General features: G+C 37.8%; 2 protein-coding genes across 3 annotated transcripts; one reads left to right on the top strand and one right to left on the bottom strand.

Moving 5' to 3' along the window:
- The first annotated feature begins 438 nt into the window (after window positions 1-438).
- On the top strand, window positions 439-3,603 carry LOC140768645 (putative disease resistance protein RGA1). The gene is made up of 3 exons (XM_073108995.1): window positions 439-743; window positions 934-2,577; window positions 3,291-3,603. The coding sequence occupies exons 1-2, from the start codon at window positions 696-698 to the stop codon at window positions 2,086-2,088; spliced, it is 1,203 nt and encodes a 400-aa protein (XP_072965096.1). The 5' UTR covers window positions 439-695; the 3' UTR covers window positions 2,089-2,577; window positions 3,291-3,603.
- Window positions 3,604-4,782: 1,179 nt separating this feature from the next.
- Window positions 4,783-11,551, bottom strand: LOC140768158 (nuclear poly(A) polymerase 1). Of its 2 annotated transcripts, none has more exons than XM_073108315.1 (12): window positions 10,826-11,551; window positions 10,669-10,746; window positions 10,479-10,586; window positions 9,183-9,245; window positions 8,944-9,105; window positions 8,363-8,476; window positions 8,157-8,219; window positions 7,727-8,056; window positions 6,644-6,808; window positions 5,598-6,563; window positions 5,267-5,336; window positions 4,783-5,061 (listed from the first exon to the last, which is right to left on the bottom strand). In XM_073108315.1, the coding sequence occupies exons 1-11, from the start codon at window positions 10,937-10,939 to the stop codon at window positions 5,268-5,270; spliced, it is 2,232 nt and encodes a 743-aa protein (XP_072964416.1). In that variant the 5' UTR covers window positions 10,940-11,551; the 3' UTR covers window positions 4,783-5,061; window position 5,267. The 2 variants fall into 2 exon arrangements, with proteins under 2 accessions (XP_072964416.1, XP_072964415.1); XM_073108314.1 differs by having other exon boundaries at window positions 5,267-5,343.
- Between the last annotated feature and the right edge of the window lie 491 nt (window positions 11,552-12,042).

A 12,042-nucleotide genomic window follows, 5' to 3' on the forward strand; every position in this document is an offset into this window, starting at 1 on the left:
TGCTCAATAATTCTATCATTAAAAAGAGTCTGAGATGAAGAGCAAGAGCCAAAGATAGCTGACAATATGGATTGAAGAATGGTATCTGAATTAATATCCATATATAAATATAAAATAGTAATAGTAATATAAAAAAAACTATCTTTTTACTCTTATATGAATTTCTAATTATATATATATATAATTATTTACTAATCGTCCTATATATTTCAATAATTATATGACAAGTTCTTAAGATTTTAATGCAGGTGAGGGTGCCCAATGTTGTAAGTATATCCTTCATTAATTGACTAATCACTAACTCCAGAACTAATCTGAGTCTCTGACAGTCGTCCTCAATAATTCACCATTAAAGATCGTTGACCGGAGCATTGACTTTGTTCTATTTCATCCAATCGTCTCTCTCTTTCACTCCTCATCATAGAATTCAACAGTTAGAGGATATTGGGAAGCATATTGTGCAAAAGCTACATGGATCTCCTTTGGCAGCAAAAGCGGTAGGCGGTCAATTGAGTAAAAAGTTGGAAGCTAAATTTTGGAGAGCTACTCTTGCTCGAGACAATTTGCGTGACACTCAACAAGCTCTATTATGGAGTTATCAACACCTAGATGCTCCTCTGCAACGCTGCTTCTCATTTTTCAGTCTATTTCCAAAAGGTACTACTTACAAAGCTGAAAAGATAGTTCATTTGTGGATGGCTGAGGGTTTTATCAACTCATCGGACAATAGACATTGGCATGAGGTACTTTGATGAGTTAGTTTCTGGTTCTTTCTTACAACTCGACAAATATAATTATACTATGCATGATTTGTTTCACGATTTGGCTGAAAATATTTCAAAAGAAGATATTTTGAGAATAGAAGATGATCAGGTAAAAGAAATCCCTCTGACAATTCGCCATCTGTATATTTCGGATGAAAATTTATTGCAGAACAACATGAGTTTCAATAAATTGGAAAACCTACGTACTCTCATCATTAAAGGTTCAGTTAGCTCTAGTGCCATGGATCATCTTTTTGGAGCAACAGAGAAATATCACAAACTACGTGTTTTAGATCTATCTTGGACATGTAAAATACTGCCCAAATCTATAGGGGATCTAAAGCATCTACGCTACCTGGATCTTTATTGGACTGAAGTGGCTGAGTTGCCTGTGGCATTGGGTAAGCTTTACCATTTACAAGTTCTTATGACTCCTCGTAGTCGTGCTAGAATACCAAGAAGCCTGAGAAACCTTATCAGCTTGCGGCATTATGAGGGTGATGATAAAGCACTAACAACAATACCTGACATAGGGAGGAGGTTAACCTCCCTCCAAACTTTCCCAGAATTTCATATAAAGAAGGAGAAGGGTTATGATATAGGTCAGCTAAGGAACCTGAACGGGCTCCGAGGAACGCTAAGCATTTGGAATCTAGAGAATATTGAAGGGAAGGACAAGGCCGTCGAAGCCAATCTCAAAAATAAAGAATATCTCGAGAGTTTGGTGTTGAAATGGGGCTGCCGTGATGAGAGGGAATTCAGGAGGGATTTGGATAGGGAGGTGCTTGAGGGCCTCCAACCACATCCCAATCTAACAGAACTAACTATCCATGGCTACAAGTCTCCTGAGTTTGCTAGTTGGTTGCCACTACAAAACTTGAGGTCTCTAAAGTTTGAAATTTGCACCGGCTTGGAAGATTTCCCACCGATGATTGACTTGTTTCCCCATTGCCAGAGTCTGAAAATTTGGAGTCTCCCCAACCTCAGTAGGTTTCCTTTGCTTCCTCTGAGTCTTAAGGAGTTGGAGATATCTTATTGTGGATCATTAATGTTTGTGTCAAAGGAAGAGGTAGAGGAGAGAGTAGAAGAAGATATCTTGGGAGGGAAAAAGAAGATTGAATTGATCGTTCCCTCATCGCTTCAAAGTTTGATGATAAAGGACTGCGATATCACAGAGGGGGCACTCTCTCAGTCCCTAGGGAGGCTGACTTCTCTCAAATCCTTGGTTTTATATGGCATCAACACAATAACAACCCTTCCATCTGAGGAGATCCTGCATCACCTGACATCACCTGACATCACTAACTCATCTAAAAATGTATGACTGCCCTCGGCTTAAATCGGTCGGAGGCTTACATGTCCTTCCCTCCTTGGAAAGGCTCACATTTAGCTCTTTCCCTTGCTTGGAGTTGGAGATGGACCATCCAGCTGGTGAAGGTGGTGGTAGGGTCATCCTTCCACCTTCGCTTCAACGCCTAACTATCTGGCAATGCATGCCCATAAAGAGCTTCATCGTCGCCGCCGGAGATTTGCCCAACCTCGCCACACTTCACGTCAGAGATTGTCCATCTCTAGTATCCCTGTCACTGTCTAGCCTCACAGCACTCAAGGAGTTGATCATCATTAATTGCCCTGCTATCTTGGCTCTGCCCGATCAACTGCCTGAGTCACTTGAGAGAATTTCAATACGGGGGTGCCCAGTCTTGGAGGAGAAGTGCCGAAGTCCAAACAGTGAGGACTGGCCTAAGATCGTCCGTATTCCTGAGAGAGATATACGTAGATAGATGCAAGATTCATGTTGAAGCTTCTGCTGGTAAGTGAGCTTTCCTTAATTGCATATATATATATATATATATATATATATATATATATATATATATATGCATACCTCTCTTCTTATTTTTGCTTCTCTCTTCTCTCACCAATCACCAGTAGCGCTATTGCAATTTAAGTTCCTCTAGACCGTGAAACTTTCTTGATGTTATTCGAATATAAACTCAAACTATATATGATTTCTATTGGGATCTAGCCATGCTGGAAAATAATTGCGCATTCAGTTATGTTTATCTGTGACCACTTTACTCTCATACTAATATATGTTAGTCCCTTGCCAAGATAAGGGATTGTAATTGAGCATCTTATTATCTAGTATAGAAATTCTTTAATTCCCGAGTAGAATATAGCACAGAAATTTTTACTAGGAAAATTTTGAAAAAAGAGGATCTAAAAAATAAAAGAGTAATACTTGATAATTTGGCAGTCAGCCTGTTAAGACAATCATGGAGATATATCATTAAAATCTTTTAAGTCTAGAACTTTTTATCTATTTGTTAAAAATATAGTGCTCTTGATTTATGATAGCTACCCATGCATTCAGATGTCATTATGATATGTTCAATCGCCTCTTTTCAATCAAATGGCAGTCTGATTCTACAATCTTCGTTCCATTTTTAGACTTATTTTTCAAGTAAATTATACATGTTTTTAATGGCAGTTGAAAGTGTCTGCATCCTATTTGTTTTGCAGCTATCAGCTTCCTCGCGTTAGAGAGATCCCCAGTGATTAATGGTTCGAGAAGCAGTTGAATAAAAACTTTAGCTTGATGTCGTGTTGGCATGCAATGTTGAAAGTGTCTGGAAGAGTAGGCATGCAATGTTGCTGCTCTGCTTGGTATGTCAGTGGATTACTGTAGAAATAATGGTTGAATGCAAGTAAGCTGTCTATTAGTGGTTGTTGCAGTTTTGGATTGTATGATGATGATGTAAAACTGTGATCGAATCAGGATTCAGACATGTTGCTTTTGAGAGCTTAATAAGAATTAAGAATACATGCCTATGGTTTGGCGATAAATATGTTCACATGAATTAAGAAGTTAAACTAAGGAGTGCGTGGATGATCCACCCAGCGAATTAGAATTGAATCTAATTGTTTAACTGGCAGTGATATTCTCATTTTTCAGGTGCTAGTATTAGTAAAAATTTACATCTTAACAGGTGCACAGAGACTTATCTTCTATGATAAATACTTATCTTCTATGATAAATATAAAAATTTACATCTTAATAGGTTTGTGTTTGTGCCGATGACAGTTTTCAGTCTTCATGGCCTACAAAATTTGAAGATCAATTAATTAAGGGATCCATGAACAAGGTCGACAAGTTCCTCCAAAGCCAGCAAACCCTCTTGTAATCACAGACCACTTCAGGGACAGTATACCAAGTTGTCGTCCTTATAAGTTGGATAAACTCAATCATAATAGCCTTGGGTATTGCTCGTCGCGGATGCTCATTAGCTCATATGCAGATTATGCTCTGCAACAACCTCCTCCTGGATCACAACTTTACTCCAAATATTTCAGACTTAATTTGGACTTGCAGAGTTGTATTGTTGTCAATCAGTGTTAGCAAGAGGAAGAACAGGATTAGATAAATCCTGTCAGATGCGTGCAGCTTTGTTTATTTACTTTCTTGATCTAGTAATGAGGTGAATGATTGGGTGAAATTCTGCGTTGATAGGTCTTGCAAACTTGTAGGGCATGACATCTTTTACATTCTCTTAAATCTTTTGAGTTGAAATTTCTTATATGCTGAAATTTATATGTTTGTTGTTGTTTTGCCTCGGGAAATTAAAACAAGATGCAAACAAGCAGAATTGCAATTTATAAAGGACTTTGATGAATATAACACTGTTATTAAGGGATTTGTGATAAATATATATATCAAATAAGATAGGTATTATCTATCGAATCACAACTAATAGTCCGTGTATAAAAGATTAATGTTGCTTGTAAACTACCTTGAGAAACGAGCAAGCCAAGACAAGCTAGAGTTCTACCTGTCTAAAAAGCTTCAAGCTGCCAAAAATTTCACTACTAAATAGAATAAAAATCACCAGGAAAGCAACGGTTCTGATGCTTAACACTATCCAAGTTCCCATTGAAAACCTCGATTCCACAAGAGCTATCAGTAACCAACAGAGAATTAAATTATCCGAGAGGAAACAAAGCAAGGAGGCAGAGATGGAATAATACATTTCATAACAAGAGTTTATTACAATAAGGTTATAGGTGCCAGTCTGACCCCAGTACTCTTAGTAATAATACAAAGCTAATTTCAGCCGCTTGCTCGAGTGAAAGAAAATTCACTTCGATTTTTAGCAAGAGCCTCCTTAGGGCTCCTGCAACTCTGCACTCTCGCTTCGAAGGGGTAAGAGGAGTCATATATGGAACTCACTCCGGAGCAGGTGGTTGCACTTGTGAGTTCGTCCCAGTTGATTTTGCTACAGTAGACAGTCTTAATCTGTAAAACAATATATCGAAAGCAAAATTAGCTTCATGGAAACCATCAAAGAAAATGACGAGCAACTTGATGACAACCCAGGCAAACAATATGGCCATTAATGCAAGAGAAAATTGCAAAATGTAAAAGTAAAAGAGGAATTTAACGTGGAATCCATGAAAAATCACTAGCAGAAAACATATGGAATAAAAAAAGTGATAATTACCTTATTGGCTTGCGCTGAGTGGTACTCGATGTTGACGCTGGACGGCTGCTGAAAGGTGGAGCAGATAGTTCTGGAGGCTTTGCTCAAAACAAATGTAAACAATCAGTAAAAGGTAATATAATACTAAAAAATAATGCCATTTTATAAATTAACCAATTCCTTTAACACCTACTCAGAATATGATATTTTTTGCAGTGCATTGACATATCATAGCACATAAGACATATCAACGAGAACTCAATAAACATAAAGCAGCTAATTTCTTGTTGCAACAGTAAATTGGAAAGAAACAACAGTAGACAACAACATATACAAGACTAAAAGCAAAGACCTCAAGCTCTTCCATGCCTCCACTCTTTGGAGAATAACCGAGCTTTGTTTCAGTTTGCACCCTACTATCCTTTGCAGTAGAAGACTCGATAGAGCTGCCAGCAGCATCTCCAAATTCTTTATTCTGTCCCTGTGACTCAAAGAATTCAAGCTCATCAAGCTCCTCTGGTAAAGCTTCTAGATGTTTGGGAGACCCACTGCTTATTTTCTTGATTGCAAGTGCCTCAGCTTCTTTAGAGCATACATCAGCTGCATGAGAACTGGCTTCCTCACTGAAACCAACCCTAGATGTGTCCATAGCAACACTTTCAAGCAGTTTCTCTGAATGACTAGCCACACGCTTTGCATCGACAACGCTGGTCTCCATCGTATCCTCCACATATTTTCTCTTTCTTGACTCAACATCTGGAACCACATTAGAATTTCCTAGGACGCTGCCCGGTGATCCTTCAGCTTCCTTCACAAGCGGACCAGTAGAGGAAGAGATCATTGCGGAACTAAAACTTCCGTCAACAACATGATCACTAGAAGCACCTACAACTAATTGTCTATGAGTACTCAATTCATCTTGTAGATGTAAAGCTTTATGACCAACTATACCGACAGCATCTGACGGGTTCTCTACATGAACAGAAGTGGAGGCCTTACTTTTAGAACCATTACGTTCCCCTACTGCTTTTGGGCGAGGAGGACGCACACCTCCAGGGAAAACAAATAAAGGAACACTTCGACGCTTTATATGTGAAACTTGGATCTCCATGCCAGGTTTCCATAGTGTATACATGCCAACAGTGTGCTTGAACTCTTCTACGGTTGCCCTAATATCAAATTGTTCACCTTCATGTACCGGTGCATCTTGTTTTCTTTGCAGACCCATGAAGTAAAAGCAGTGTAATGGTCGAGACTTGTCCGAGAAATCACCTGGGTGAGGATGACACTGGAGCATGCCAAATGTGTGCTTTTCAATCTGATTCAAGAATAAAGCAGCAAGATCATTACTAAAGAAGTTAGTTCAAGCAAGAACCTTAAAAGAATTCATAAATTTACCTTCAATGTAAGCGTACGAAGGCGGGATTCCACCCAGCCTTTCCATTTCCTGAGGTCATCTTCATTTTCTGCAGTGACATCAATCTCCAGATAATGTTTATAAGAGTCAAAGAAAGGATACGGCTCAAAGAGAGTATCCCAGTCAGCTCTACCTGCCTCCATTGCCTGCATGTTATCGACCAGCACAGGCACTCAGGACACTTTTGGCAGCACAAAGGAATAAATAAAAAAGTACAATTTACTCCAGCAGTAACTAGATAAAATCCAACCATCTATGTAAGAGAGGAGAATATATGAATACAGCACCAAACTCGGGGAATAAATTCGTGAGCAAAGAGTCTGAAGACTATCATTCTTGCCCACAAATAAGTACTGCATTTTCAATTCATCCAAAAAGAATGTAAAGTAAAATTAATACCCAATATAAAAGATAGTTCAGCTTCTTATCATGCACAAATACGATCTGGGACCACAGTAGCAAGAATTGCAACAAGACAGAAGCTGGAATCATGAATATTTACTTTATGCTTTCTATGCCTATCTCAAGAGACAGAAACATAAAAGAATACAAAGGTCATTGTTGCAGGAACCAAATAGTAATATCTCTCTTTTCATTTAGCGGCATATCCAGCATTGAGTTTAATAAGTGTTCTGAACAAATCAGATAATTTATAGCATAACATATGAACTTCTATATATCAGTAAAATAGTTCAGGGAGACATGAGAGATAAACTGCTCTTTTCACGACCACAGATGAAGGTTACTAAAAAAGTTTAAAGATTGCATAACAAATTGGAAGGCAGGCCTTTCTACAAACTCTCCATCTAGGAACTAGTATCGAATCAGATGTACAAAAGAAAGTTAACAACCCATGTCCACAAAAATAAAGGTTACCATATACTTCACAAGATGTAGTAGGCAAACTAAGGAACATGACTTCCAATGATGCTCAGCGCACCAAAAAGGTGCCCACAACAAATGACACATAAAAGCACACAAGATTCCAACTACTTATTAAGCTTTCCAAAGAAAAGCATTATTAACAAAACTGAAAAAATTGCAAATACAATAGAGCGACAAACCTCACAGATATCATATCCACGTTGAAATTCCTCAGTCATTACTCGCAAAGTGCTGGAAGAGACATTGTAGCTGGAATTCATACATGGATAAGCAGGTGTTATTATAGGCATTTGGTGAAGCCTGTCTCTAAAGTTTTTTCTTGGATCCCAAACAGGAAGTCCAAGAACACCCTCCTCAATATCACACAGCATTACAGGATTGGGCCAGCGCCACTGGGTGTAGACCCGGAAAAAGCGAGATACTAACATGCTAGGTAGGGCATTTGGGTATAATTGACATATGCGAGCAACAAGCAATGCCCAATTTATACCACCGAGAAATCCTGACACCTGAGCATAATTTAAAGTTCAGCATAAAGGAGCCATAAGAAACTAAAACAAATGGACAATATATGCTTATGAGATGTCTATAACTAAAAAAAAAACATACATTTGAGTAGACTCCACGGCGCTTTGCCCAGAATCTCATACATCTCAGTGTTGTACGGAAAGTCTGGATCATGAAAACGAGTAGTACTGAAAGACTTGCAAATGATAAAACAGTATTTTTTCTAATATTGCCCCATATCCAACAGAATATTTGTCTAGTCTCCATGCAGAAAAAAAGCAGGAAATAAAAGGCACACAAGGAAGGACCTGAATATTTGGCACCAAAGATAATATTTGATCAGTAACTCTGCACCCATTCAAGCTACGGACAGTCTGCTCATCAGCATTTTGCAGTATAGAGTCTTGTGAGATATCCAGGTCCTGAAAGAGAACAAAAGTAAAGATCAAAAGGCAACAGTCGAACTTGACAAAGGAGAGGAAGTGTATAAACAGCTTATGAACCAAGGATTTCGCCTTGTTTGCATCATCTTCAAAATTGGTCAGTATGACAGTAAAGAAGTTTTTCCTAACCTCCTAGGCAATCTACAGACCCTAGGATAACATATCTATATTTTGGTCCCACCTACAGACCTACTAAATCAAGTTGTACAAAAGATTGCATATACTCCTAAACGATCTAGGCAGGCACCATGTTTTTATCTTATCTACAGCAGTTTGAAGTGAAGTGAGAAAAAAAATATATAAACAATTATACACGGCAAAATTCCTTAGCGAAGAGAATGTATGGTAAAACTGATAGAAGTAATCTATTAGTGCAGTCTCCATTTCAGATGGTGATCTTCCCAAAACAATGTAATGAAATAAATAATAAACTAAAGGAAACTCACTTCAGGAATCACCCAAAGTGACAGCTTTGCATATAAAAGATCAATAGAAACTCCACTAAATTTGAACCCCATAACAGGTACATGAGCATCAGGCACAGGATGTAATTCGGTCACTTCTGACATCTCAGCTAACATATTATGTAGCTCTGTGAAGAAATCTTCCTATATTCAAGTATAAAAAAATGGATTAGCTGCAAATGGAAGAGTAATCTCTTCAGTAAAATACTAGCAAACCTTACTTCTCTAGTTGCATGCCTGGGGCCCACCAATAGTGTGTCTATATCTGCACCTGGACCATGTACCTACAATATTTAAGGAACAAACTTTGTAAAGTTTAACACCACTAAGAATGAGTAGTATCCAATGATTAAAAGGAAGAACTATTACCACCACCTAATATGCAAGTCGTATGATCTAGGCTAAAAAGTGTCAAACCCAAATGCATTAGTGAAAACAGTTAAAAGTATTATCCGAATTATATATACCTAATAATTTGAGGCTAATATACGAGCCATTCATGAAGATGATCAATAAGATAAATAGGTGCTACACACGTAGCCATGCTTAACTTTTCAAGGAAATCAACCTACAAGGCATCAAAGAAATTGGCATGCTTTAACTAAAAACAGGAATAAGGGAAATTCTTCCACTAATTCACAGACATCACTTTAGTAGTTCAATTTCAAGAATCAATCTCCAAAACACTAGACATGATTTTAAACAGGCCAAGCTAGAAAAAAAAAATTTCCCATGCCTTTCTAAATCTGCCCGTCTTATTTTTATTTTATAGGGATCTTAAATTGTAATTTATCTCAAATCTCTTCCTCAGTGTCAAAATAGTGAACATGATTAATGATCACCAAGGAAAACTGTTTTTCAATGCTTTCTTTTGCTTCACTTATCCTAAAACTATTTGCATGTATGACATAGTTACTTTTGCCTCGTGTAAATTGTAATGATAACCTTATATTATTAACTTTGGACTTTCAAACATTTGGATAGCTTGTAAATATCCACAATGCTCTTGAAAATTCAATTTTAGATAACAACTGCAGGAAGTACCCTCCAAGGTGAATTCACCAAGGTAATATGAATTTGCCAAGGTATTTTAGTAGATAGATAGTCTTTAACATCATGGATTTATCATGCGTGCTCAAACATTTGGATAGCCAGAAAAGGAAATTAAAACAAAGAAATAGAAGGGAAAAAAATAGTCTTTAACCTTCATTAATTGTGGAAAAAGATGGCATCACCAGAACATAACAATTATTAACCATGTTCATGAATAAAATATCTAGATTATATTTCTTCTCTACCATCTTCTCCATCTCAATGTGTAATAACTAAGCAGATAGTTACATTGTACATTCAGCAGAGATAAAGAAAGGTAGCAAATTCACATAAACTGAACAACGGGTAATAACTACAAAGGAAGGAAAAAACGAATAGCAACTGCAGGTAGATTTTTCAACTAATTGCTTTCATGCATTCTCGTCTAATAGCTCTTGTAAAGAGTAAAGCAGAGTGCAATGTACCCCAAGTCGGTAAGAACCAAAGGTAAAGATTTTCGCATTTGCTTCTCCAACAAATTGCTCATTGAAACCCTTGGCCCTGCTAATCTTTTTAACCCATATCTTCACAATCTGTTGCAAAATTCAAACATTGACACAGACACCCCCAAATAAGACAGTTGGCAAGCTTCCAAACATTCAACAAAACACTTACCTGATCCAATCTTCCCAGAACCTCTTCCCTAGAAACAGCTTCTTCCTGGCTCTCGTACAGTCCAGCATCTGCAAGATACTGATAAAAAAGAACGCCATAGTGTACAATTTGGATCACACAAGAAACAAACTTCGATATGTCATAGCCAAAATCCAACCTTTTCAAGCTCCTGGGTCTTGATCACATCATTTTCACTTGGCCCGCTCCATGATATCGGCTCAGTAACTCCAAGGTATCCATTCTTCCTCTTAGCTACTCCATTGCTCCCCATTAACCCTTATCCAAATGCTTTATTTAGGCCGAAATACACAAGTTTCTCAATTGTATAGCTAATGAACACGCTAAATTCTTTCTCTTTTTTTTTTTTATCTCTTCTCTTTCCGATACAGGAACCAAGAGAAGGGGGAAGCAGAAAAGAAAGTTTATAACGAAAAAATAAGAAAGAAAAAGGGAAAAAAAATACTATCTGGAGTTACTGCTTCCAAGCATCAAAAGAATTAGAATCCATTCAGGTTCGAGCGGAGCGCTTATTTTTTGTTACAACGAGGATGGATCGAAAAACCCTAACAACGAGAATCCATCAACCAAACTCACAGGGATTTGATTACAATCCCGTTAAATATTTCTCAAGCCAAAAACTAATAAGAACAAAGATATAACTCGAATCAGTAGACCGAAGAAAAAGGAATCGATCGTTCCGCGAAACCGCCGCGATCTATCGATTCCGAGAGATTTCTCTTCTTCTTCTTTTTTCCTTCCGCGATCCCACCTTCTTCTTCCTCGGATTCGAGAAGAGAGCGAGCTCCGACCTTCGCCACGCGATCGCGCGATTTCAGAGCGAACCCTAAAATTGGCAGAGATAAAAAAGAATTATCACTCTAAGAAGGGGAAGGAGATGATCAGTATCCGTAAGGTGCTTCAAGATTCGGGACTTCATATCTCTAATTTGTATCGGACGGATCAAAACACTTTAAGCTGTTGCTTGATGCTAGTACTTTCCTGCTAGGTGGGACCCAGAAGTTAGTCGGTATGACACGTGTGACCTGGTATAAATATCATTAAGATTGTTTTCATTTTACACCCTACATCACTGTTTATTGTGGTTTATACGTTGCCTTCTTTAAAATAGACACAATGTTAGGGTGTGAAATGAAAACGTCCAATTATTTTTCCACGTACCCATCCCTGCCTTCACATAAAAGCCAAACACTATATCCCTGCCTTCACATAAAAGCCAAACACTATATCCTTTGTTGATTGAAAGCAACAATTAGGAAGAAGCAAAGGTTTCTGTAAATAGCAATAATATCTACTTAAGTGTCGAATTTAACAAAAAGATCTTAGTAAAAGAAAAGGGTATAGAGTGCAATGCAT

Source organism: Typha angustifolia, chromosome 10 (genome assembly GCF_048772165.1).
Source record: "Typha angustifolia cultivar Huaian chromosome 10, ASM4877216v1, whole genome shotgun sequence".
Classification (NCBI taxonomy): Eukaryota; Viridiplantae; Streptophyta; class Magnoliopsida; order Poales; family Typhaceae; genus Typha; species Typha angustifolia.